General features: G+C 35.2%; 3 protein-coding genes across 7 annotated transcripts; all 3 read left to right on the forward strand.

Annotated features, from left to right (window-relative positions):
- The first annotated feature begins 651 nt into the window (after positions 1-651).
- Positions 652-14,098, forward strand: LOC124406606. 4 transcript variants are annotated; one of them, XM_046882068.1, is made up of 11 exons: positions 652-931; positions 1,236-2,612; positions 2,773-2,978; positions 3,487-3,625; positions 3,858-4,079; positions 4,280-4,381; positions 9,218-11,644; positions 12,200-12,641; positions 12,777-12,972; positions 13,351-13,531; positions 13,629-14,097. In XM_046882068.1, the coding sequence occupies exons 2-11, from the start codon at positions 1,263-1,265 to the stop codon at positions 13,674-13,676; spliced, it is 5,313 nt and encodes a 1,770-aa protein (XP_046738024.1). In that variant the 5' UTR covers positions 652-931; positions 1,236-1,262; the 3' UTR covers positions 13,677-14,097. The 4 variants fall into 4 exon arrangements, with proteins under 4 accessions (XP_046738024.1, XP_046738025.1, XP_046738022.1 ...); XM_046882069.1 differs by having other exon boundaries at positions 9,218-10,660; positions 11,267-12,641; positions 13,629-14,096; XM_046882066.1 differs by having other exon boundaries at positions 9,218-12,641; positions 13,629-14,098.
- A 1,699-nt stretch (positions 14,099-15,797) lies between these two features.
- LOC124406608 lies at positions 15,798-17,258 on the forward strand. The gene is made up of 3 exons (XM_046882072.1): positions 15,798-16,192; positions 16,525-16,770; positions 16,914-17,258. Exons 1-3 carry the CDS (start codon positions 15,992-15,994, stop codon positions 16,980-16,982), a joined length of 516 nt encoding a protein of 171 aa, XP_046738028.1. The 5' UTR covers positions 15,798-15,991; the 3' UTR covers positions 16,983-17,258.
- A 1,757-nt stretch (positions 17,259-19,015) lies between these two features.
- LOC124406607 (histone-lysine N-methyltransferase EHMT2) lies at positions 19,016-27,745 on the forward strand. 2 transcript variants are annotated; one of them, XM_046882071.1, is made up of 12 exons: positions 19,016-20,392; positions 20,968-21,581; positions 21,753-21,782; positions 21,948-22,051; positions 22,501-23,143; positions 23,275-23,607; positions 23,769-23,997; positions 24,291-24,497; positions 24,701-24,957; positions 25,045-25,295; positions 26,329-26,504; positions 27,129-27,745. In XM_046882071.1, the coding sequence occupies exons 1-12, from the start codon at positions 19,503-19,505 to the stop codon at positions 27,289-27,291; spliced, it is 3,897 nt and encodes a 1,298-aa protein (XP_046738027.1). In that variant the 5' UTR covers positions 19,016-19,502; the 3' UTR covers positions 27,292-27,745. The 2 variants fall into 2 exon arrangements, with proteins under 2 accessions (XP_046738027.1, XP_046738026.1); XM_046882070.1 differs by having other exon boundaries at positions 19,017-20,392; positions 21,732-21,782.
- Positions 27,746-27,830: the final 85 nt, after the last annotated feature.

Genomic DNA, 27,830 nt, shown 5'->3' on the forward strand with positions numbered 1-27,830 from the left:
CTAGGGAAATCGTACCCACACTCTGCGGTGTGCGCTTTTGCTGTGACTCGAATAGATTGTGATTTCATAGCCAATTTCACTACTGATTCACAATACTACGAGCACTATGATTAAACTGTATACATACAGGTATAAAAGTGTGGAATAGATTCCATCAACGGACCTATACACGCGCGTAATTGCGGTTATTTCCAACCCTACATCTCTTGTCTCACCCTTGAGTGAGAGAGCCGCCCGTGTGGAATCCAGATAGAATATACAATTAACTGTGTAAATCGCACCGGTGGTCAGAATTACCTATAGATGACCCTGCAAATTTCAAAAATAAATAAAGTGGCGAAGAACAATGACATTAAGTAATATACGTTGGGAATGGAGATGCATACCTGTCTGTACACGTGATTAGCGCTAAGTCAGTCAACGCCCGTGGTTCCCACCAATGGAATACTGAGAATCTTACCGCCAATTCGTCGTGTGTCGTAAACAATTGAGCAGGGGGGGGGGAGCTGCTTGGAACAAAGTTTTGAAGCTGTCTCTTTTGATACCGGATACCGGTCTCTAAACTACTCTGAAGTGTGACTCCAGTCGCCTGGCAAATGTGGTTTGGTTTGGATCGTTTGGATAGCGTTCGCCGCATTTATTCAATTCTACCATCTACGCTGTGAAGTGCGCCGCTTGTCACAGAACCTCCTCGGACTTGTATTGTGTAGCACGTGTGCTTTACGAAACGGTTGATATCAGTGGTGTAGTAAATACCGCTTACAGAATACATTTTTTTCGGTCAGCGTTAATACACACTTACCTCTTGCGAAACTACGTTTGCTGTTGGACCACGCTTGTTGACGGTGCAAATTACATTGAGAAAAAATTTCTAAGCTTCCAGCTATTTCGTTGCTGTATCATAGTCAGGCATCAATCTTGGAAGTAACATGTAAGTGTAATTTCTGTAATTTTCGTCCTTCTGCACGTGGCATTTGCGTTATAATTGAACAGTTTGAATATACGAATTATTTTATACGAAATGGTGCGACGGCCGTTGTAACGGACTCAGGTTAAATTTGAGCAACCTACAACGGTCTATTTTCGTTGTTTTTCTATATTCGTCATGCTTTTAGATTAAATAGCTTCACAAGAAAAGTGTTTCTTAACTCCTCATCGTTTTCAAATTCCCGTTTTCTTCCGTAGTAGTGAACGTCTTCTCCTTTATCTTCTTTAATTGGGTGTTAATATTGTAGGTGAATTTGGCAATATTTCGCCTCAAAATGTCGATGCAACAAAAGCGCGATGACCTTGGGAAGCTTCTCGCTTGTTTTCTGGTATCAAGGAAAGGCGACAGTACCATATATGAACTAGAGAGAGATTATAAAGAAAACGAGGGCAGACCTATACCCTATCGAGATTTTGGATGTATCTCTGTGTTGGACTTTTTGCGCAGTATTCCAGATCACGTGAGACTCTCGCCATCGAATGGAACACATTTAGTGTTCCCTGTTGTATCGGAAAAGATTAAACACGTTAACGATCTGGTAGTAAAGCAAAGAGCCGCTAAGAAAAGTTGCTCATCACGTCGAAAAACCAGCAAGCCTTCCAGGTATTGTCCGAGGCTCAGGGAACCAAGTCCATTTATACCAAATAACGTGCAGAAAGAAATTGCTAGTATACTTACCAGAGAGCCAAATGGTGTGAAGAAAGATTATATTGTGCAATACTTGCAAAATTCACGTTCAATCGCTGGTACAGTCGATCTGACGAATGTTGATGATTACTTGACAAGCATGTCCCATATTGCTTACACGAGAGGCAACATGGTTTTTCCAAGCCTTTCTCTTCATGTTACCAGTAATGTAGCACAGCATAACACACAACCGCCCAATCGGCCTGAAGCGGGGAAATCAAACATGTCAGAAACCCCTCAACCTATGATGAGCATCAACAGCACACCAGTGATGAACACTTACCCTGCTGGTGCCGAAGAAGATGAAGATATGTTTTATGACGATGAATTTGGAGATGAAGAGATTAGGCTTCACTGTGCATCCATGGGTAATTACAAAGTTGACACTGATAATCAGCCTCAGCAGTCATCATGGACAAGTTTAGAACAAGGTGTAGGAAGAATGTCTTCGGCAGAATTTATTGCACGTGGTGCAGGATCATATGAACAAAGGCAATCGCAGACCAATACGTTACATCTAAGAAATAATAATATAGACGAAGAGGCTATGAACGAATTAACTTACAGCACTTATGCATCCGACGACGAAGAATTTGACATAATTAACGACAGATTAAAGTCACGTTTGCAACAATTAATTCAAAAACATCCAGATGGAATATGGTGTGCCGATCTACCGCAAACATTTTTGGATGAATACAGTGTTCCATTGGACTATGCAGAACTCGGGTTTCAAAGTGTTTGCGACCTTGCATCCCGCCTTCCGAGTATTTTCCACCTATGTAGATGGGATAATCGCGGTGATTTCATATTGTACGACGCCACGGAACCCGTACCCACGAATATCAAAAAAACTGATTTTGATGAGCAGGATTCTGATTGGGCAGATGCCATTGATGATGACTACGAGGATATCGATCCGATTCCTCCGACACTGGTATGTAATTATGCAGTAATATTAATATCTTACGATACAACGTTTTTCTGATCTTCTCATTATTATGTTAAAGTGAACCTATGTAATCGTAACAAAAATTTGCAATCCAGAATTTTCATAAAGAAGATTGAAACTAATTAGCTCTATATTTGTTTCACAGGATTTACAAGAATCACAAAAATTGATACCCCATGATGTAATGAGCCATGGCGAAAGTGTTGGTCAACAGAGGATACCAGAATTTCCCTCTGATGGATGTGTCCACCACCTGGAAGTTTTTGTTTCAGAAGTTTATACGCCCAGTTTGTTCTGGGTTCATTTACGGAAAAAACGCCTGAAATTGGGACAGCTAATGGAAAATATGCAGTTAGTATTCAGGAACAAAGTTTATTCAGTCTATTACCGTTACTGATTTTCTGTTTGCAAGAACTGCAACCATTTGTGCTCAAATACCAAAATCCCAAGGTTCTGGACTCCGTTTTTCTTACATAGCTTGCCTGGTAGTATAATAAAATGTGTATATATTGCCACTAACATGTTCAATTAATCATGACAAATGTTGTGAAAATATACTCCGGGTCAGTAATGAGAAAATAAGTCTCAACTGGAATGTCATTATTTATCCTATACTTTCAAAATTGACTTACCATGTCTAATAATTTTGGTAAAGTGTTCAGATCCAACTTGGTTGCAAATGCATTTAAAAGTCTTCATTTTGTGTGCATAGTTTGCAAATATTATTTGAAGACATTAACACAAAACTGATCAATTCACACCCAGCTCAGTATGTAAAACATCATAGATTTTGCTGAATAGTTTGCAATATAATTAAATTGCCGAATGTCTGCCAAAAGCACACCATTTTTATTTTCAGTGAATTCTATCAGCGAGAAGGACTTAATTATACTATCCCAACCGTCATACTAGAAAAAGGCTTGAATTGCGTTTGCATGTTTGAAGATAAATGGCATCGAGCCATAATCAAAACTGTAAAACCAGATGGAGATGTTACGGTAAATTGAGGATTATTAATTTCAGAAAAACCATGCAAGAGATGAAAGCTTATTTATTCATGAGTAATATGCCATTCATAGCATTTATTTTTAATGCTGAAACTAGTAGCCATAACACTTGGTAAAGGATCAAGCTTGTATGTTGAAATCATTCAAATGCAAGCCATGGCTGTAAGTTTCAGCATCGTCATTAAAGTGCAGCTGAAAACAATAATGAACATTTTTATTCCAGTTGATATTTTATGATTATGGTACAACCAAAACGTATCCATCAGAAGATGTGAGGTTCTTACATAGACTATTCTCAAATTTGCCTGCTCAATCAATTCCTTGTGGATTGTACAACATTAGACCTTTAAAACACGATGCTTGGACAAGAGGAGCAAGTTCAGATTTTTGGGATAAAGTTGCCGATATACCTCTAGTTGCTATCGTCAATAAAGTTGACAGAGAGGTAAGATGCTTATTAATTTCCAAATTCGACTCACAATAATTTGACAAAAATATTAACATGAACTGTGTTAGTATTACTTCATATTTGAATTGTGAAATGTAACAAATTTCGTTTAACTACCTGCACCGAATTTCGAATTGAATTTTTCGTTACTACTATCCAACTTGTAAAATAATTATGAATAATTTTTATTCCTGTAGAATAATTCAATGCTGATATCATTGGTTGACACACGAGAACAAACAGATGACCATATAAATGACTGGATGGTACATAAAGGACTGGCGGAATTTGGTAGCATGGTGCGTAATAGGCCTTCAAATTATGTATTTAGACATTACGTAAAATGTATAAACTATCACTACGAAAACCGTGTAAATGCAAAAAAAAGGGTTCGACTAAATCTGCACGTGAACAACAAATACGTTGAACACACCGAATCCGAATCTAATTCTAATTCTAGACTAAAACTGAAGTCTGCTAATTCTATAAAAAGCTTGATGACAAAATTTTCCAAATATAAGAAAGGACAAAACCAAGATAATATTTCGCCCAGAAATGATGTTGACTCTGAACAAAACTCAACTTCTGAACACAGCACTGCAAACGAAAAACATTGTTTGCCCAATCTTCCGGCATCGGAAATTGTCAAATCTTCTCGGAAGTCTATGAATGAAAATCGATTCCATAAGATTTTTAAATCTAAACTGGATTCAATGTGTGCTGCAGAGACCAACGTTAAGATAGTTGAAAATAGTTCAACAGCGGCGTCTTCAGTAGAACAGCGGACACATGAATCAGACTGTACTGACCATTGCAATAATTATGAAGTTTCATCCGAAGAATGTGTCAAACATGAACCAAATTCTGTTGAATTGAAAGATTTTGGTTCATTTAAAAGTTTTTTTGGAGGTCACGGTTTAACGGGCGACGTTGATTGGTCGAAAATTCGCACTGCAGTAAAAACTAAGCAGAAAATTGAGCCAATTGTAAGAGCTAAAACATCAGCTATCTCTGAATTTCCATTATTCAATTTATGTGAAGAAGCTACAGGTACATCTGCGACATGTCAACATAGTGATAGGTGTAGTGACGATATTGAAAAAGGATCTGTGCCGTGTAAATATGTAACTAAGGTTGCAGAGGTAATTGATGAACCTGTCGACAAATCTCCTGTAAAGCAAATAATACCGGCCAAAAATTATTTTCTGAATGCAATTAAAAATAACAAAGATCATTATTACAGTGCTCATGGTGAAAAATTGTGGTGGTCGCCTGATGGAAACATTGAGAATAAAGCAGGTGTTATTACCCCTTTACTGAGAATGAGAAGAAAGCGTTTTGAAGAATCAGATATCGATTTAATGAAGGTATCTGCATCGCCTGAGATATTGCAGAGTCTTAGAGGCAGAGATTTACAAAGTAAATCTAAGGGTGCTGCATCTGAAAATACATCAGATCCAGACCTCAAATTCATTATACAATTGAAAAATATGGGCCATCGTAGTTCGGATATATCTGATCAAAGTTCACTTGAAATTCAAAGTAATGCTTCACAAACAAATCTGAATAAATCTGCTTGTTCCACAGCTGCTTTGCAAAATACTAATCAGAGTTGTAAGACATCTAATTCACTACCAAAACATCGATTTTCAACTACGATCGCTTATATGAATAGCAAGAAGAAGGAAAATGTACCTTTGCTTTCCAGACAAAATTTTTCCTCTGAAAGTTCTAGCGAAACTGTTGATACGAATAGCATTTCAATATTAGCCCCAACTTCAAGCAGCATGAATCTCACAGATTTCACTGATACTTCAAAAAAAATTATTGGTTTATCAAAAGCTCAAGATGCATCGTGTGAAGATGAAGTATATTTTACAAAACAATTCGTCAAATCTTCAAATCATTCTCGAGATCAGGTATCACCAACTATGCATGCCCCAATCCCAAATACGAATATCAATATCAGCGACATACCATCTACAAATATTGAAAATAGTCACGAGTCAGATAAACGATCAGAAGAGAAGTGCAAAGCTGAAGTTTTAAGTCAACATGATGGAATAGCAAAATTAGATTCAACTCTGAAAAACGAAGATGAAATATCGGTGATCAGTAACAGGACTGTCCAAAGCAATTTGACAGAAAGTACTTCTAGCAATACTACAGGCAGTAATAAGCCAGTTATGAAGGTCTTAGATTTTCCGGACACTTGCTATGAAACATCTGACCCTACAGAGAAACAAGAAAAGACTCATGTCTCAATTTGCCAAGGTACCAGTTTCATTTCAAACTCTAGTCGAATATCTAAATCATTTGAAACAAAAGAGCAAGTTGATGATTCAGTAGAACTACAGAATCATTCTAGTAACACTTCTGAACTGGATTCTGACGACCTTAGTCGGTCTTATTCTAACTCAGAAATTGATAGTACATTCGTAACTCGAACAAAAATTGATATTGAATTACAGAGAAATTTCGATACTGAAACTTTAGATAATGAAGAAATCTTAGCCAGTCCACGAAATATTTTACCACGTGATACCGTAAATATTCAAGTACAATCAACACCTGATAACACGTCTGTACAGTCAGGATATAATAAGGAGATCAATACATGTGTGCCTAAAACTGAAACTCAGGCTTATGTGCCTATAGTCAATGATGAGGATGATATTGAGGATAGCGAAGACTGGGAAATACATGGTGTATGGCAAGATTTCATGAAAGGTCAGGATAATTACATGACTCGCATTATGCATAAACTAGAAAGTGCAATCAGCAACCCAGATTCAGCGAAAATTTCTGAAGTAACCGATAACTCTGAAGTGGCTGATGTTTGCAACTCAAACTGTCTCAGAGATGAACCAAATGTTGAAAAGATTACTGAAAAAACGTATGAAAAGCAGTATGGTCAGGATAATTACATGACTCGCATTATGCATAAACTAGAAAGCGCAATCAGCAACCCAGATTCAGCGAAAATTTCTGAAGTAACCGATAACTCTAAAGTGGCTGATGTTTGCAACTCAAACTGTCTCAGAGATAAACCTAATGTTGAAAAGATTACTGAAAAAACGTATGAAAAGCAGTATGGTCAGGTTCGCGTTGCGGAAAATGGTCAGAGTCGTAATTCCAATGATAAAATTTTTGACAGCACAGAATTAGTTGAAAACAATGTACTCAAACCTGGGAAACAAACAGCGTTAGTTGTGGACCAAAAAGTTCCTAGCAGTGATACTCAGGAACACATCAAAAAGTCTCATAGATTTGCCTGTGCGAATACACTAATTCAAACTTCTAACAATAACAACGAAAATCAAACGACAACTTCAGTACCTAGTAGCTCTGGCAACAAAAGTCCCATTCCAGAAAATGAAAGCACATTTGATGACGTTTCTCCAATTATACATAAGTTACAAAAAAATGAAATTTCTATTGCTGAAATTTCTGATGTAAAAAGTCTCAATACAACATCTATGGAATATCAGAACCACACACTTGTAGCCACAACCTGTGACAAAAAAATACCGATTCGTGGACTTAGGAACAGAACAATGACCATGCAGGCAATGTTGAAAAATTTCAAAGATAAAACAAGTCTAAGGCGTTTCAATATCAATTCTGAACAAATCGACCATTCTATGCAGTGCAAAGCAAATACATCACAAAATGAAATGTCAGGAACAAGTTCTTCAATTGATGACGACACATTCGAAGAAATAGAAAAGAAAGAGTCAATATCTGATTCAGAAATGTTCGCCGACTTATCAAATACTTCAAGTTCAAGTAAAGATTCAGATTTTCTTGTTACGAATTCTATAGGTGGAAACGTATCCAAACATTCAAACGATCCACGCTTAAGAAATAAGTATGAAATTCTTGACAGAGAATCGAAATTATGCTCTAGTGACGATACAGAATCTATTGAAGACGAGTCACAAAGACTTCCAATTTTATCATCAATCAAGAAACATCAATTGACGGTAAAGTTTTATAAAAGTGACGAGCTTCAGAATGAAAATATTACACAAATAAATACTGATCCGGTTTTAAACAATGATAATTTACTTTTGAATGACAGTAGTTCAAGCAGTAACAGCTTGTCTCTCTCATTTCTTAATAAAATCAAATCTCTATTGGAAAAATAATCAGACAGTGAAAATGATTCTCAATGCAGTTTTTATTCAAAACACGAAAATTTCTTGTGCAATATAATTATAAGTTCATGAATGGCAGCTTTTTAAAATATCTCTATTTTATTGATGGTAGAAAGGTTTTGTTTTCACCTTAGACACAACATGTCTATCCAGTAAAAAAAATCGTGTTGAGTGAAAGCAACTGTTTCCATATTGAGTAAAATCTAAACCGTAAAGACTATTGTATCGCTAAACCCTTTATGTTACTGGTAACTATCTAACTCGTCGTCGAAGAAAACAGTACCAAAAACGAATTTGTGATCTTTGTTTAATTGTTTGAACCTCACAGATAATCGTGCTATGGGAGCAATACTCTGATTCAGATTTGTTTTGAACCCTTATTTTTACTTCTGAAAACTTGAACTATGTTTATGTTTTTGTTATTATATTCGTTTAATTAATTTATACGAAAAAACTAGTTAAAAAAATTTTCTTTTATTTGCAAATGGAAGGTGATGTCCATTCGCTTACAATTATCGTATTATAAACTATTGCGTCATGAAAATACAATTAGCAAGTGTAACGTTAAACGTATCGAATGGTAATGAATATTTGTAATGATATTCACAAAAAATCACAGCCTTTTAAATAATGATTCATTTGAGTTTTGTTCAACTAGTTATACATTTGAAGCTATTATTAACAGTTTATTCTACTTATGCTGTGGGAAAAATTATAACTTTATGTTACGTTCTTCAGTTGTTCCAAAACATAGTCTAATGTTTTGTATATTTGATAATAAATGAAATATATTGTAAAGGAAACAGTTATTGCTTTCATTACTGCACCTTAATTCTATAGCACCGTTATAAGGATCACATGAAGTGATTATTTTTCCCATATTCAATTATCAAAGCCGATTTTCACAAAACAATTACATAAGTTTGTCATACATCAAAATGATCACTTTATTTGGTCTTTGTAAAATGCTTATAGGGGGATACCGTTGCCTTGGAGAGTTCATACCTAGATGACCGGAAAATTGATCTACAAGAAACAATAAAAGGGACAGAAAATGTGCCGCTAATTTCACCCCAAAGTATTTTACTTGAAAGTTCAGCGAAATCTGTGAGACCGCCACCAGGTTTCACAAAACCTTTGGAACCCTCAGATTTTGCAGCTTTGGTTAGTGAATATTTAAGTGGCAAAGACTACACCAGTACTGAAATGGGAAACTCTCCATTTTTTAATTCCTCTGATGCAAATGAGAATAACAATCCCATAGTACCACCGTCAGAAGCAATCATGGAACTTTTGAAAAAGCCATGGGAAATATATTTGCAATTAACAACAATTTTTCATCAGCTTCTTTTGCAAAATGTCAACGTCCACACTACTAATCAAACAATGCAAAATACTTCTTGCACAACAGCGTCACCATCTACAACTAAAAATTCAGATATGCAACGGTCAACTACAAATCCATTTCAAACTTATCAGGAAAACAATAATGAAGACCTCGCAACAACTATAAATGGCTGTGCAGCATCAAGTGATTATTCTACAAACGTGAATACTGACGAGCCTAATCTCCCTTGTTTTACCAGCAGTACACCTTTCTCTAATTCAGACAAAACTGCAAGCGGGAGTAACAAAGATTCTAATTTTCGAACATTCGATGCACAAAAATTTTTACATGAAGAACAAGTTTTTCCTGCAAAAAATGACAATCATCCACCTGCTATGTTGAATTCCACACATGTAAATAGCCATAGCTTTGGTATTGGTTATCTAAATGAAAGTTTGTCTAATGGAGGCCCCACAATTTTTTATGATAAAAACTCAAACTTACCTGCCACAGGTCAGTCGAACGTACAGAATGAAAGTCATGATATAAAAACAGCAAATGAATGCACAAGCTGTCACTTCTCTAAGCTTACAGAGAATGAACATTCAATACATGTAAATAACGGAAATGAATTCTCTACACCAGAAAAGAATGAATCGTATAAGAACACATTCTCAAATGCAAACCAGAAAATCATTGGTACAAACTGTGTGAACAGTGACGAAAACGGAGCTTTTACAAAATGGGAATTTCATGATACAAATCCATTCAAAGAATATGTTACGACAAACTTTTCACATAACATTAAGACTGAAAAAGAGGAGAGCTTTGCGGAAAAGTCTATTAATGTCATTGAAAAACCACCCATCCCGCCAAGAAATCCAAAATTGATAAATAAGACTGTCATTGCCTGCAAAGACAAGATCAAAGAAGTTAAATGTGATCAATCAACCGATGTTGGCACTGTTCTAAACAAACCGACATCAAATGTTTACTACAAAAGTGGTCCAGTGATGTATGACATACAACAGAATGAAACAAATACAAAAAATGACGAGCGTAGTGAACAAACTCCTGTATCAACGACCTTGGTAAGTTTTCAAAACAACAGACTCTCTCACACAGTAAACTCGACACAAAATGATCCAAGTGCGCTGCCTTCTTATGGAGAAGCATCGAGCTATCAAAATTCCGTTTTTTCAGAATCCAATTCCGAAATACATACTGATACATTTGATGGTAGTTTCACTCCGCATCGCAGGCTTTCACCAAATCATCTACAAAGTTCAACTCCAAGAATAATAACCAATACTTACAGGGCCCCTCCGCCTTCTTATACTGATACTAATCAGATGGTGTTTAGAAATAAAAACAAGTCTCCTATATCACCACAATTTAGTTCCCCAGTGCTATCTGATACTTCTAGAACTGCAATAAACGAAATCCGATTAGCTACAGAAATTGATTTGTTTGACAAATTGCAATTTGTTCCAACAGAAACATCAACTTCACCTAAGTATGATCATGCAATGAAAAATATAGGCACACACAGTCAACTAACATCATCATCATCAACTCCAATGACAAATAACCATACTATATTTACAACCACTTTAAATTCACACTCACACAAGCAAAACGTGGTAAAAATCAATGATTCGTACAACGTAGATTTAATTTCACCAAAATGTCGACAGGTCAAGCAAAGTACAATCAAGTTGAAACAAGAAAGACTCGCTAATTTGCGACAGAGAATAGCAGCCAAGATGACGTCAGTATTACCTCCAGAGAAGGAAAATATGGATCAAAACTTCACGAAGCAAGAAGAAGTTTTACCTGATGTAGAACAAAATGTCCCGAGATTATTGTCTTGGTCTAAACAGCATCAAGAGACTTATCATCTTGACGAAATTTCTCAAGGCAGTTCAGAAACACCAGTAAGTGGTCGAACCACGTGTGAAATGAAAATTGAACTTGACAACTGTACAGGAGCCCGAAATAAAGAAATATGTAATAGGAAGGAGAGACACAATAAATATAGCACGACGCCAAATCAAGAGAGTCCACGAACCTCGGTAAATGGGCAGAACCTATTTAAAAACGGGAATGCTAATTGTGAAAATTCTAACCAGCATGTAACATTGAATAACAATAATAATCTGGAGTTCTGTGATACCAAAGATATTAACACATCACCTGATGTTATTCCATACCATCTTCAGCTGCAATTTATCAATTTAAATCCACACTTACCACATTCATACGGCCAACAACATTATGGATCAAATTATCCATACCGGGCACAACAACCTCATATAATGCAACATCCACCAGTAATCCAGCAGTTACCATTGTTCAGACCCAGTGCACCTAGATTCTACACCCATGCATCCAACTGGCATAGACCTCCATTTGTCAATCCAGCACCTAATTATCAGTTCACTAACATTCCGTATGCACATCAATATTCACAGTCTTGGAATCCATATCATAATTCACGCTTCTATATACCAAACCAAACCAACCAAACACCTCGTGTTCCGCTTGGAGCATCCACAACAAAATCACCATCAAACACAGGAGTAGACTTTGATAAAAAAAAATTATCATCGAGATTAAATGACTCACAGATACCTCCACATCAGGCCAAGGCAAACATAAACATCGGCCAACATTCGCAGATGTCTGGTGAAATTTCAGAGTTCTCATCATATGATACAACGCAATCAGATAGTTCAGGTTTCACAGAGTATACAGAACATTCTAAGAATTCTAACGGACCTGAAGCACCAATAGATTCTCATTCTAATCGTTCATCTGAATATGATAACTGTGATTTATCAACGCACCTGGGTAAGTTGAGCTTAAGTACAGATAATCATGACGTGACAAAAAATGGACTTCTAAGTTCCATTGAAGAAGATACTGCCACTTCACCCAAATATGATCAAGTAATACCCGCAGCAGTTGTACCATTAAGAGTTGTATCAAAAAAGACAAGAAATGAGAATGATAATAATATTTCTCCACCCACTTCATCTCGAGATCTGACCAAAGTCTTCAAACCAATTGGTGAGTTCATCTTTGTACATAAATTTCTTCAAATGAAATCATGTCTCATATATTTGTTTTCAATGAATACAAAAAATGTGGCAAAATAGTGTTTACGTTTGTGTGCATTATTGATCTTATTGTCAATTATTTCAGAGGTAAATTATCAAGTGATCTACTTGTTCAATATTAGAAATGAAGGATGGGTTTGTACTGACGAAATTATCTCAACCTTCACAAGCTACCCAAGTCGTAATGTAATCCTACGTTTACTAGAACTACTACAAATAAACATTGATTTCTTGGAGGTGGATAGATCTCAAAGCCCGTTTTTATTCACCCAATTAGATAGGTAAGTATTCAAATTATGCAATTATTTACAATTAAATACACGATAACATTCTAAAATGATAAGAGATGCAACCTGAATAAGTAAGTAAGAGAACTGCAATTTAAGGGCATTACTGCAGTTTTTCTCTGCAAGGAAAGTTAATCCTCTGCAAATTGAAACCAAAACTGTTATTGAAATAGAAAACCTTGACTTCTCCAATAATTGAAATGCATCTAACTCACATTGGCATGTGAACCGTCAACATCAAATGTGGATCTTATGTCGTAATTCTGATAACTTAACAGGCTCAAAATAGGAGTTACCCTCTTCTCAGTTCCTCAGTTTATTCAATATGCCAGATGTAACGGGTATGCATTTTTTATATTTTTATTCTTTCAGTACAAACATACGTTTACCTAGAATGACAAATTCTAAAAGGATTAAAGGTGTTTTACATTTGACCCCATTGAGGTCATTAGGTCGATTAATGTTCTGCTTGGAAGTCATTTCTGAAGAAGAGATTCAGAATTTGCGTGAAAAAAAACAGGCACCACTCGACTCAAATTTGTACGGATTGATGGTACATAGTTACCTTATTGTTTAATATTATACTCGGATGTCGTAACACAGCCACAGTGCATATTTGTATATAACACAATGTGTTTCCTACTTTTCAGAAAATCATCACCTCTTATAAGCCAGATGACGAGTATTGGGTATCATGAATCATGTCAAAGCGTTTTTCGTTTCATCCAATTAAGTTTTACTTCCAACGAACCAGCTGATGTTTTAGCGTGTACGAGATGACAGAACTAATATGGTTTCTTATCAGAAAGCACTCACAGTTATAGTTGTTATATAAATTTTATACATAGCATAAGCATATTTCAGTTACGTGCCAAACTATTGAAAATCTTTCTTGAGTCAATAAACTATCGCAGCTTTTATTATTTTTAGTTTAAGAATTGAAAGAAACTTTACTTTATAGATGTATAGAATATTATTTGTTTTGTTATTAACTAATCTAGCGTGCTATATCGTACAGAGAATATTGTTAAAATATTTACTGATTGTGAGTAGATATTTGCAAAGAATGCAAAATTTGGGAGAGTAAATCTATGGAAAAAAAGTATAATTTTCTACAAGGTAGACAATATAGGACTTTTTATAGGTATATTCAAATATTGATGAAGTTTTTATAACTTGTGATAATAGTAATAGTTACGCTACAGCACTATCATGAAGTACTTAATTGAAAGCTGTGTATTTGACATTATATTAGGTTAGTCTCCAAAGAAAAAGAGTAATTTACGAGATTTTATTCGTTATTTGACGAAGTCGAAAATATTTTAGTTGACTCATTATTACATGAGAAAATTTCTTTCTGTGATTACAAAGATTCAACAACGCCAAGGAAAAAAAAACTAATTAAACAAAAGCTGCTTCCAACGTAAATATACAGAGAGGAATGACAAGCTCATTTGACATGCAGTTATTTGGTTGTATAAATCTCTTGTGAATCGTAGTCTTCGTTAAGTATGACCATTATATTTTAATATATATTAATAATAAATAATATACTGTACCATAGGGCACAATGTCTGATCCTTTGCAAGAAAAGCCATGCAAAAGTGATGGAGCTAAATCGCACCCCAGTAAAAAACAACAAACTGTGGTACAGAGTTTGAAATCGACAGCTACCACCTATATTTCGCGATTTATCACTTACGTGAATGGGTTATTTTCCAATAAACGTAAATATACCAATATTGTTCAAGTTAAAATTTCGGAAATAGATTTAAGAGATAATAACTAAAATATACTGAATACTTACTATATAAGTAATAAACACTCAGTGAGATAAGCGAATGGTCATTACCTTCTATGAATGTACTAATATTTTCTCGGTTTTTTTTTAGTTTTGCATAGCTCATGTGAAATAATGTAAAGAGATGTTGACCAACAAAATATAAATACGTAAAATTGAACTATCATAATGAACTTTTTTTCAATCTGTTTGTTATTAAGTTGAATGCCCAATTATGGAAAATTAAATTACTTCTCATTTTATACAGAAGTACTTGGTGGCAATTTGCAGACTCGTATTTATGATGACCTGAAAGAACTCGTATGTAAAACTGAAAATAAAATCAACGAAGTTTACGGAAAAATTGTCACCGAAGTCAAGCTCTTAGAACAAAACGAGCTACAAGCATGTAAAAATTACTCAAAAGAAGAATTGGCGAAAGTTGATAGGAAGTTCAAAGTGTATTATATCACAATCCAGAAAATATTTGAAGAATTGATGGAGCGTTTGCACGGTTTTAAGAAGAGATTGCAAACTAAGATCGTAACTTATGAGGAATATCAAAGTTTAATTACGTACTTGGAAGAAAAAATTAATCAAACGCGGAAACTGACACAGGGAATGAATAAAAACATTCAGCAAACAATCACCAATCCCAAACTGGAAGAAAAATTGATAGACACGGTTGAAAGTCATTATAAAAAAGTTATAAGTGTAATGGATACTCTTTGCACAGCAGTTAAGGTTTGAATTTTTTCGTTTCACCACCAAAATACATTTACTTTCATATGAATAGTACTTTACCAACTGTTGACGATTGTGAAAATGAAAATCATTAGTTGAAAAGTAATATAACAATCTTTTCATTCTCATCTACCCGGACAAAACATTATTTAATATGTGAACTATTGAAACATGGAAAAATCTATTAAATATGTTTGTAATATCCAGGAAACTGACGTGCATGAAAAGTGGAAATTGAAATTTCGAATATCTCAAATAAAAAATCTGGTGATTGTGTCAGAAATAAAAATTAAAGAACTATTTCATGGTATACTCAAGAAGGCCAAAAATGTACATGACAATGAGTTACAGACTTATAAGAACTATTCGAAAGAAGAATTGTTCAAAGTAAAGTCCAACTTACAAGAGTACTCTGTAAAAATACGAAAACTATCCGATGACACGCTCAAATATTTACATGTCCTCAAGATTGACTTTCAGAGACAGGTTATGACACACAGAGATTTTCAAAATTTGGTTTCGTACATAGATGGCAAAGTCATCGAAATTAAAAAGTTAACTGAAGAGTTACTCAAAAACATTCAAACCACCATCAAAGAGCCTATATTGGGAAAGAAATTGATGGCAGTGGTAGAAAGCAATACTCAAAAAATAAAAATTACTGTCGATGATCTTTACACAGCTATTAAGGTGAGAATAATTTTAATCAAAGAATAAATTCTTAATGTTTTTATATTATATATGTGTAAATTAACCAACAACAAAAAAAAAAAAAAAAATCCAGCCCCTTGAAATCTATTTGCACTACACTGTTTTTGAATCCATCACTCCAGAATTTAGTATATACACATGTTGTTATTAAACTACGCTAAGTATTTAAGATAGGCTAAAAATACATTGAATTCACTTAGTCTGGTAAGAGACACATTCACATAAATGCAGACAAATATCAAGCTAATTCATAAAATTTGTTGAAATTCTACCAATGAGAAAGAACAAAAATCAGTATTGAATTATTTCAGGGCAATTTTACCAAGACCAATGGGTTCAAATCAATGACCGACAAGACAATGTTATTTTCAAAGTTACCTGTACTAGGAAAATTTAAGCAATCAGTGAATTGTTCTCCATTGTCATTGCCAAACAATGGTACTAAAATGGTGTCAGAGTGCAAAGGAAATTCAGTAGTCGGTTTACACAAAAAGAGAATATCATTCTTCAATTTGTGTAAACATTTCAACTCTACAACTAACCACGCACGTACTAATGTGAGTAACTCTGATTGATATAGTGGAATGTTTTGCAATTGTTTTGTTTTGTGTTGTTAGTGATTGTGATTACATAATCTTACTGTTATTTGCTACTACATTTTAAACATCACTAACAAGTTTTTAATTTTTATGAATTGTAGGTAGCAAAAGCCACATATGCAGGAATATTGATCTATTACTTGTATAAAAAGATCAAAAATACAACCTAAACTTAGTGTGGATAAAACGTAATGTAATCATAATCTCCAGCGAGGACTATGACTCAATTGTCGAAAGATGGATCATAGATTGGAAAAATTATTTTCCAATCATGTTAAACTTTCTGTAATCGGATATCTAAAGTATTTACTCCTGCAAGGCAATGATCAAGTTCTGTGTCTAGTCCATCCTGATGTAGTTAGTTAATTCAATATATACGTCTTGCAAGATTATTTATACATTGGATATGCTAGTTCTTCAATGCGTTTTTTTGTTGTTTAACGTAATACAAGTTGTGTCTTTATTTCATTGAAATTATATTTCTTTTAAAGTATGCGTGTAATCTTATACAATGCAGAGTTGTGTTTTCATCCAAATCTGAGATCTGAAAAATCAAAGAATTAGATTTGACCAGTGACCTAAATGAACCAGCGCCTATTATTCATCAGATGGAAATTCAATCTTGCTCATATTTGCAATGTTTTGCAGTAAAGTTTGAGTACATAGAGATTCTTAATTGTTTATTCGTGCCGCAGCTATATCAATTGTTCGTGTATGCGATTTGCTTTGATTCGACCATTACAGTGGCTCTTCGCTATTTTGAGTTTGCTCTGTGTTATCAACTGTAGAGCAGACAGAAAATGTAACTTTGTAACAGATTGGCGGTTACCATCCAGTTACGTCGAAAGTTAGTTTGAAAAACCTATTCATATCAGAGAGCGCTATTATATCGGGGATACAAATAATGCTATGCTTCGATATAGTTTTGTAGTTTGCCGTTACTCGGGAATGGCGTATACATCGCGTGCTCATGTCAATTTTCAAGACGGCCATTGAGCAATTTCTCGGCTGTTCCGTACGCAGAAAGACTGATCGGTAGATATTTGATCGAATGAAATAAAAGTAGGGTTAGTACGTAGCAATTGATAAACTGTAATAATTTCAGAAAATGTCTGGAGATTCGAATGTGGATGAATCGAAATTTACTGGTCTGTCGAAATATTTCAACAGCCAGACGAATAGGGGCCGAGCTAATGTAAGTCTGCCGCCTCTGCAGCTCTAACCTTCAATTTTACCAATTTACGTAATACGGAAAAGAAAAAGTGATTTGACTGTTTTCATTTGTGACAATTATTTTCGAATTTTCCAGGTGGCCAAGGCGACGTACGCAACCGTTGCCCTGATAGCTGCTTACTTTTATCTAAAACCAAAAAGCAAAAAATGAATTTCGTTCGATGTAACTAGATGGGCGATATTTCTTACGTAATTTTCGTTTAGTGAGACACTTAAGCGTCATTAATCTTGTTGCAATGTATATTACACAATAAAAAATAAATAATATGTACAAATTGAATCCCTTACTTAGAACCAGCCATCAACAATTTTCGATCCGTTTCCATCGTGGTAAATGGGCATTGCTTGCATGAGCGTTTTGTATATAATTTTATTCAAAGAACGTTGAACATATTTACAATAAACTACGGTGATACTGGAAGGCGGGGAGTTGTAAAAAATGAGCAATAATGATTAAAAATCATCAATATTATCTTGCATTGTTTATTAATTCTAGAGTTGAAACAAAGGATCAGTGTTAGATTTCTCCCGCAAAGATTGCAACCGACAGTTACAATCAACATTGTATACGGATGATTTTGCCCTTTTGATTGAAGAAACGATAAATCTTGTAGATTCTCATCGAGCAGAATAACGGTACACACAAAACGAATACAAAATGAGCTGTGTAGATAATCGGGTATAATAAATTTCCGGTAGTCAAGGAATTTCGAGTTGACAAAAATATGTAATATAGTACGGTTGGATCTCTTCGAACCTCGTAGCTATAATCAGTAGTGCATCGACCGAGTAATAATTTTAGATTAGTCTATACGTGAAAACCTGGCATTCACGTTCGCTTGAACAAACCTAATTAGTCATTTATCTAAAAGATTAAATTTTGAGTGTCTGTATACAGTAAGTAAAATATTTTCTCTTGTAAAAATAAAATTTTTCACTATCACAAGTTCGTAACAATAGCAATTGTTCTATGGGATACATCGGATTCAACACTTTCGAATAAGAGTTTAAAAATAAAGTGCGGTGCGGTTGGGACGTCCCTGAAGCAATCAATATGGCCACCCGTTAGTCCGAGGTAGACCAGATAGTTTAGAGCAAGTTGTTTTCACCGGAGATATTTGAAGGGTAACAATCCACTCGAATATGCAACAAATTAGCAACGTAATTAGTTGAAATAAAGTTCCGCATTCCGGTGAATGGTTGTGTAATTTTTTGTGGTTAAATTATGTTAAAAAGCTGAAATAAACGTCAGTTTGATAGGACAGGTTGTGCATTGTACATTTATCGCTAGCGATATAGCTGCGGAAGACGCGTAAGAAATTGGTACATTTTATGAACATATTTATCATATCTGGTGTTTGGTGTCGATGAAAAAATGTGTGGTATTTTCTACGCCATGTGACTAAGCTTGGTTGGTATTTTTTAACACGTCAATTGCAGTGGAAACGTTTTCCTCAATGTCCGGTACAAAAGATAACGAAATGAGTAAACTAGCAGCAACTGAGGGTGCCGATTGTGGAAAAGATGAAGAAATGGCCGGCAAAGACGTGGCTCAGGACAATGTTAGCATACGAAAAATTCTCGAAGGAATGACGAACGAGTTCAACAAAAGCCTGAGCTTGAACAAAACTCTTGATGTTGAAAATACGACACAGAAAAATAACAAAGTTGATAGTATCCTTAAGGATCATGAGAGGGTTCTCAAACATTCCAAGGTCGTTGATGAAGAACCAACACAAGTTGATGAAGTATCAGAAGAGTGCACTCAGGCTACCAGAACCAAAGCACCAGACGTCATAGATGATCCTGCTGAAAAAGCAGTCCAAGAAAATGACCACAGCCCCGAAAAGGACATTACCTCGAAAAAGGATAGTCCGAATAAAGAATCTATACCAAGAATAATATTGACATTTAGAACAATAGACGAGAACACGGATGATGGAAAAAAGACAAAAATATCCAGCTGTTCCTCCAATCTCAAGTTGGTTCCTGATGAATTGACCAATTGCGACCAAATCGGTGGTGTTTCGGTGAAAATTGAAACTTCTGATGAAAATTCAAATCCTGCCGATAAGTCGGATGAAAATCAAGAAAAAATTGAAGCAGATCTGGAGGTACTAGGCAAAATCAAAGATGAGGATAACCAGGAGCAAAAAGTGAAAGAAGAGACGGTGAATCCTCACATGGAGTTGATTGAAAATAAGGAATCAGAATCTTCTGAGAAGATTGATTCGAGTAGCAAGAAAGTCAAGGTTCCAGAGCTCAGTAAAATCACGACAGAAACAGCAGAACCTAATTCGCCCCCTAAGAAAAGAAGGGTAGGACGTCCTAGGTTAAGAGCATTAAGGTTACTTTTCATTTTATTATTACCTATTATAAGGCTTATACGTAATAAGATTTCAAGCAGCTTTTATTGATCTATCTTTGTTTACAATATAATGTTAATAATCAATCAGGAATATATATATTTTGAAATGAAGGTAATGTTACTATTTTAATTGAATATTATCTCAAACTTCTGATTTCTGAGATGTCGCCTATCGCAGAGTTATGTCTAATGAAGGTAAATACATTCAGTTTTAGAAATCAGATCAACCATTCTTTGGATTTTATATTGTATAGTCTCAGGATAATTGGCAAAGAACTTTGTATCGGATGATTATGGTGATTTGATGTTCTATTTTGTTTAGCATTTCTTTGTTTACAAGACTCAAACATCTCAACTTTCAACAGTTCTGTTCTTGGAAAGATTAATGAATTATTATCATAGATGTTATTCAGAAATATTTTTGAGATGCTTTAATTCTTTCAGAATGCGACCTATTAAGGTTTATGAAGTTTTTTTTATACTTTACATTGAATAGATTATTGAGGATAATTTAATCAACTAATAGCATTATCTCCAAAAAAAACTTGTTACAGCGATTCAACGGAAGAGCTGCCAGGACCTGCAGGACCAAAACGTTCCGCTCGTCGTTTGTGCAAAGAGTCTTTCAAAAGTACTGTACTGGAGAGTGCGATGGCCCGTAAAGAGAAATCGAATTATACTGATGAGCGAAAATTCAAAAATGAGAAAAAGTATAGCAGACCCGGAAGACCTAAAAAAATCGTTAAATGGAAAGATCAGAATAAGCAATCCGATAAAAAAAACTGTGAAAATCGAACTGATAATTCTCGGAATGTGACAGACATAAATGGTATGCCATCAGATGTAAATGCCTCTTTGGATTCATCCAGAAACAACACAACTTTGTCGGACAAAAGTCCAAACGATATTAGCTCGGAAGATCCACAGAATTCTTCCATGGATCTTGAAGGAATGCCAAAGTTGTCTCCAATTACAAAAACTGTAGATAGTAGTCAGACTAGTTCTGGTCATTCTACAAGCCCTACGAGAGAAGACGACATGGCCATGAACATTGAAAGTGATAAACCTTTTTTGAAACCTATCATCAGTCGTAGTAAACGAGAACGTGGCCGACCAAAAGGAAGCACCAGTGCTAGAAAAATAGCTAAAGTAGATTCTTTCAATGAAGGTGAGTTACAAAATTGAACTTTCAAAGATTTTAGGTACAATGAAAGCGTGAATGGTGCAAACTCGCATCTTATTTCGTACATTATTACATACGAATAACATTGATACATACGAAATAATTACATAAGCAGTGTTTCGTAAATAATTTCAGATGGATCACCATCTGTTGCAGAAACTGGTAAAAACAACGACTATCCTGAAGGTATGATTTAGATTTTACATTTTCATTGCACTGAGAATTATAAAAAGATTTTTGTGAAATATTATGTAAAGGCTTTAGGTATATTTAAAAGTTTCAAGTCCATAGTGATTATTCTGATTTTCCATTATCAGCACTGTTAAATTGTTTTCCAATCACTTTTTACAGAAGGCACAGTCCCGGCAAAAAGAACTCGGCGTAGTATGGTTCCTAGTCCAAGTCCTGCCGAGGGTCAAGCATCAAAACCAGAATCCACGGCAATTTTGAATGAAGTTAGTACTTATTAACTGAATTTATTGAGAGTTGTAAGTTAGTAGTTACTTATTTTCAGTATCTGCAGTCACTATACAAATTCCAGAATCGCCTTAAACATTGATAGTCACTAAAAGCTATTCGAAAATACTACAGTATTTTGTTACTTTGTCAATGACTTGCAATGAAATTCAGTCATCTCAGCACATGGAAATTAAGTTGAATCTTATAAAGCAGTAAGCACTAGAGAGCATATTTCAGTGCATCTTCTGAAACTTGTATTCTACACTGAAGATTGTGGGTACAAATTTCAATTACGAACAACATTTTTGCTGTTATTCTGCATATTCCTAATGCTCTTCTTTGGCATGGTTTAATTGATCCCGATAGTCGTTGTTGGGTATCTATTATCCATGTGGGACATTTTATGAATAATATTTACTTACATAAAACATCATTTATTTTGCAGGTCTATACACCCTCTTTATTGTGCCTGTGCCAGATACGTTCTCAATTATACGTAACGATCACAGGTTCTGGGGCCCCTCTTTATTGTACAGCAACAGATTCGATAGATAGTAAAGTTGTAGGCTGCTGCAACGAAGTAGATAGCAACGACGTTGCAATGCGCCGACCTAGTGCCAGAGTGCCTTTCATAATACTTTGTCGTATGCATAAGGAGCGATTGCTTAGACACAACTGCTGTCCAAGTTGTGGACTATTTTGTACACAGGGTAGGTTTGTCCAGTGTGTAAATGGGCATCAGTACCACAGAGAGTGTGAGATATACCCTAATAAAAAAGCGTTGTGTCCTCATTGTGGCTGCGACAGTTCGTCGTACGATGTAGCAATTACTATGAGAGCAATGAGGAAACCTGTATTCATACCAACTCGGAGAAAGTTTTCTAAGTTACCATCTGCAAAAATGAGTTTTACGGGAAAAGGAGACAATACCAAACTGGCGGGTAGACCTCCCAGTCCTTTGATCCCACCGGAAGCTATTAAGATTCAACAACCAAATTGTAACGCTGACAGACCAGAACGTTATACGATTATGAGTCTATATACGTCTGTCAAAAATGGAGATTTAGAGAAGTTGGTCAATGTATTAGGTGAGTATTGGAAATTGAGTGGTGTGAACCCTATTTCATTATTGATAGAGTACTGTTGAGATTTGGCCAAATCATTATCATGTGCTATAAGCTGGTTGAATCGTGAGGAAGATGAACAATTATGTTTACAGCATGTGGTTACAATGCTAATCACACATTTCGTGATTATGCTCTTCGCACAAGCTTACACATTGCGGCTGATAAAGGTCATTTGTCGTGTGTCCATACCTTGGTACAAGCAGGGGCCCAGCTAGATGTTATGGATAAAAATCAGCTAACCCCGTTGATGCTAGCTGCCGCAAAGGGAAAAGTTGATGTTGTAAAATACTTGATTAAGATAGGAGCTGATGTAACATTGAAAGGTGAAGATGGTATGACAGTGTTGCATATGGCAGCTAAGTCTGGGCATTTGGATGTGTGCCAAATCATTTTAGCTGAATGCAAGGTTCCAAGAACCCTAGTAGGTAATTAAAAACATTTCTAAGCATTAAATAATTAAAGGTCATTGGCTGAGCTGGGAAAGGAAAAAAATTTCAGTGTTAAACCACTGTCTTTTTTTGCACATTACACATTACCATTGTACCTTCGAATAAGATGATTACCATATTATTTTTTTTTCCAACAGACTCAGTGGATGATGGCGGTTGGACGAGTTTGATTTGGGCTTGCGAATTTTGTCATACAGAAGTAGCTAGATTTTTGCTTGAAAAACGATGTGACCCTTTGATAAGAGATGCTGAGCAGAATATAGCTTTACATTGGAGTGCATTCAGTGGAAGTTCAGAAATTACGGAACTCTTACTAAACCAAGGGTGTGATGTCAACGCTGTCAATGTTCACGGGGATACGCCATTGTAAGTCATTGAAGTTAGACTGAATTTATATGTCATTTAACATGAATTTGCAGTAAGTGAGTATAATTATAATGCTTGTGGCTTGATATTATCGTCTAAAGATCTTATAATATCCGGACATCACTTATTAATTGTAATTGTGGATAAAAGGAGTTTTTAAAAATGCGAAAACTTGGAAAAAGCGAAAAATAATTAGGATATTTGAAGATCAATCTTGCAAGAACGTTCAGAGTCGAAATAAATTCTGAATTATAGAAACATAGCTAAAATCACATACGGTAATTATTTTCTAGACATATCGCTGCCAGGCAAGATCAGTATGCTGTAAGCGTTTTACTTTTGGCACGGGGTGCTAAAATTGGAGAAACAAATACAGCTGGAGAAACTGCTGTAAATTGTTGTCCATCAGAAGGCGATACTATGGCAGCGTTGAGATTGAATGCAAAAGTGAACGAGTTAACGGAACACATGTGGGAACCTACAGTTAAAATATTGTCGAAGTAAGTATTATCTGAGAACGTACAAGTAATCACAACAAATTTCAAAAAGACGTTTAGGATAATTTATCAGCAGAATCGATGTTCATCAGATACAGAAAGTGCTCATAAATAGTGAGCAAACAATATATATTTCCACTTATTACTCGCATAATATATTTGGCAGCTGAATATATTACACTGCCATTTGATGAAATTATTTCCAGTGACATATCACGAGGCAAAGAAACAAATCCCATCCAGTGTGTGAATGGGTATGACTCTGAAGACAAGCCTACCGATTTCTTATACGTTACAGAAAATTGTTTTACAAGTAGTATAAATGTTGATCGTACAATAACGTCGCTGCAATCTTGCCGTTGCGAAGATTACTGTAGTTCCGAGAAATGCTTATGCGGGAATATAAGTCTGAGATGTTGGTATGACGAAGAGGGAAAACTTATTCCTGAGTTCAATTATGCTGGTGAGTGTTGGTGATGAATTTGTATAAGATTCAATTATTGATTGTAAACTTTTTTCACATGGTATCCGTACATTTTTTACATTTCAGATCCGCCGATGTTGTTTGAATGCAACCAGGCTTGCGATTGTAATCGTATAACATGTAATAATCGGGTGGTGCAACATGGCTTAACTCAAAGGTTTCAACTATTTAGGACTAAAGGAAAGGGTTGGGGTCTAAGAACGTTGCGATTCATTCTAAAAGGGACTTACGTCTGTGAATATGTTGGAGAAATCATATCTGATTCTGAAGCCGATCATCGCGAAGATGACTCCTATTTGTTTGACCTGGACAACAGAGTAAGTTTCTCATAGTGATAACTATTTTACCCCTTTTTAAACTAGGGGTCAGGTCATTAAAATTTATTTTTCACCCTACTACGGATAGGAAGAGGGTAATCTGATTAGATCGTTTGCTATACACCTCTAAAAAATACTCACCAAATATGAGCTCTTAATTTTGATAGGAAGGTCCTCCGCTTTATAGTTTTCCATTTGTTCCTCAGTATTAGAAACGAAAAACCTTTGATATCTTTCAAACGGTGAGGTTTAGGGAAAAATTATACGAGACCTATTTTGTAGAGCGTTCAATTTCCTACAAGAATATGAGGAGAGATATTTTTTAACGAACATTTAATAGAGAGATATAAATTTTCGTTTCTAATACTGAGGAACAAATGGAAAACTATAAAGCGGAGGACCTTCCTATCAAAATTAAGAGCTCATATTTGGTGAGTATTTTATAGAGGTGTAAAGCAACCGATTTTTCAGAGTATAAAGTGAAAAAAAAAAAATAGTCGGTTTTTTTGACCCACCCTAATGTACACCCTAATAAAGTCGATTCTGACCCTCATTGGTTTTGCGGCTCAAAAATAAGGTTGGGTTTTGGCAGCCTCTAACCAATGGCTGTGGCGCATTGGCCAATAAGGCATCTGTTACTCAACGGATATAAGTTACACACCAGTGCGACCAATATTATTTTTGACGCTCCAGAATTGGTTGGATCAGAATCGACTTTACTCAGGTATACGTTTGTTTAGAATCACTTTTCGCCTGAAAGACTCAATATATTTCAACGAAATAAAAGTCAGAAAAGTGATTCTTAAAGTTTTAGAAGCATTCTTAACTAGGTTAAACTCACGTGAAACCACTAACAGGGAGATGGGGGACAGGGGGACGGCGTACAATTTCATTGAGGGTGTTGCTGATTCCAAATGAGTTTCGTTTTATAATACATAAGAATAAGTCTCTCCATGATTATCTTATTGAATCTGAAGGGTCATTTTTAAACATGTGAAAAGTTACAAGGGTCTAATTATTTATTTTCATTTAGGACGGAGAAACGTACTGCATAGATGCAAGACGCTACGGTAATCTTGCTCGTTTCATAAACCATTCTTGTGCACCTAATCTTCTACCTGTCCGAGTATTCGTTGAGCACCAAGATCTTCATTTTCCAAGGATTGCATTCTTCGCTAACCGAGATATTGATGCTGACGAAGAACTTGGGTACGTTAAACGGAACTGTTCCTGCTGTTAAAGAAGCAGTAATGGCAGTGATGTTTGTACGAATATTGTCGTGTGAAATAAAAGCTTTTTCTTTTGTTTTCGTTGCCTCATAATTATTGTATTTCGTCATCATAATAGATCATTACTACATAGAAACACCACTTCAAATTTTGATGAATTTTTTCATTTGCTCTCTGTCGTCATGGTAGATGTGGTATTGAGTGTATTCAATTGCTGTGTCACAGGATATGAACTGTCGTAACATAATAATTTTCACTTACATATTTGCAATCACTCATGATTCTGAGAATACAGCTGATCTCAAATTATGGCGATTATTGAACTAATTTGAAAAACCCATAATCGTGTTATGTCATGTCATATCATCACTTCATACCACGCTTTTCAATTCATCCAAGGTAGGTAAGTCTTGGACAAACGTACCCACTCTGCATTAAACGTATGCAATACCATTCTTTATGTGTAGTAAATATTTATCGTGAACGGAAAAAGTTATTGAAGTACTCGGTATTATCGTGAACTCTGTGTTTCTCGTTGTCTGCAACATCTTTATTCATATTAAATTATATATATATATAAATATATCGAAATTCCTTTTTTCAGTTTTGATTATGGCGAAAAGTTCTGGATTATAAAGTGCAAGTCATTTACTTGTACCTGTGGTGCTGAAGCCTGTCGATATTCAGAAACTACAATTCAACTCACGCTGGATAATTACAGAAGAAAAATTCAACAGGAGGAGCAGCTTGCCGCACAATTATCTTAATCTAAAACTTTTAGTTGGTGACTTTAGGAAATGTTGCGAGATTCCTGTAGCATGGTGTCAAATGAAAAATGAATGAGAAACCTGAGAGTAAAAAGTAATAGTAATAATGAAGTGTCGATTGAAAAATTCAAAATCTTGAGAAGGCTGGATATAAAGTTGGCAGCATAGCCAGTATATCAATTGTTAATGAATTTGAGAGATGCGTTAACATAATTTAAAAAAGTTATACTGTTAAATATTGTTTATCACGTGGACCATTATCATAATTTGATGCTGAAGCACTATTATAACTTAATTATAGGTAATTAAGTTCATTTCGTTTAAGGTATTGGAATGTTGACAGGGGTTGTAATTTCGTAATTATTAGACTAATAGTAAAACTGTTGCAATTGCTCCAACTATAGATAAAATGTTCCTGGAGTCTTGAAACAGAGGCAAAAACGGAATATTTTATCAGAGTTAATTCAGAAGTTCGTCAAGGTAGCCCCAAGGCAATATAGTTGGGGCACCACATACATTACATTGTCACACTTAACATG

The sequence above is a fragment of the Diprion similis genome, chromosome 6 (assembly GCF_021155765.1).
Source record: "Diprion similis isolate iyDipSimi1 chromosome 6, iyDipSimi1.1, whole genome shotgun sequence".
NCBI lineage: Eukaryota > Metazoa > Arthropoda > Insecta > Hymenoptera > Diprionidae > Diprion > Diprion similis.

Coding starts and splice junctions, on each gene's coding strand:
- LOC124406606 (XM_046882066.1), top strand. CDS start 1,263: ATGTCGATGCAACAAAAGCGCGATGACCTTGGGAAGCTTCTCGCTTGT. Junction 2,613..2,772: donor ATCCGATTCCTCCGACACTG/GTATGTAATTAT, acceptor TTTGTTTCACAG/GATTTACAAGAATCACAAAA. Junction 4,382..9,217: donor TGGCGGAATTTGGTAGCATG/GTGCGTAATAGG, acceptor AAATGCTTATAG/GGGGATACCGTTGCCTTGGA.
- LOC124406608 (XM_046882072.1), top strand. CDS start 15,992: ATGACACACAGAGATTTTCAAAATTTGGTTTCGTACATAGATGGCAAA. Junction 16,193..16,524: donor ATCTTTACACAGCTATTAAG/GTGAGAATAATT, acceptor GAATTATTTCAG/GGCAATTTTACCAAGACCAA. Junction 16,771..16,913: donor CTAACCACGCACGTACTAAT/GTGAGTAACTCT, acceptor TATGAATTGTAG/GTAGCAAAAGCCACATATGC.
- LOC124406607 (XM_046882070.1), top strand. CDS start 19,503: ATGTCCGGTACAAAAGATAACGAAATGAGTAAACTAGCAGCAACTGAG. Junction 20,393..20,967: donor CCTAGGTTAAGAGCATTAAG/GTTACTTTTCAT, acceptor AACTTGTTACAG/CGATTCAACGGAAGAGCTGC. Junction 23,608..23,768: donor GGTTCCAAGAACCCTAGTAG/GTAATTAAAAAC, acceptor TTTTTCCAACAG/ACTCAGTGGATGATGGCGGT.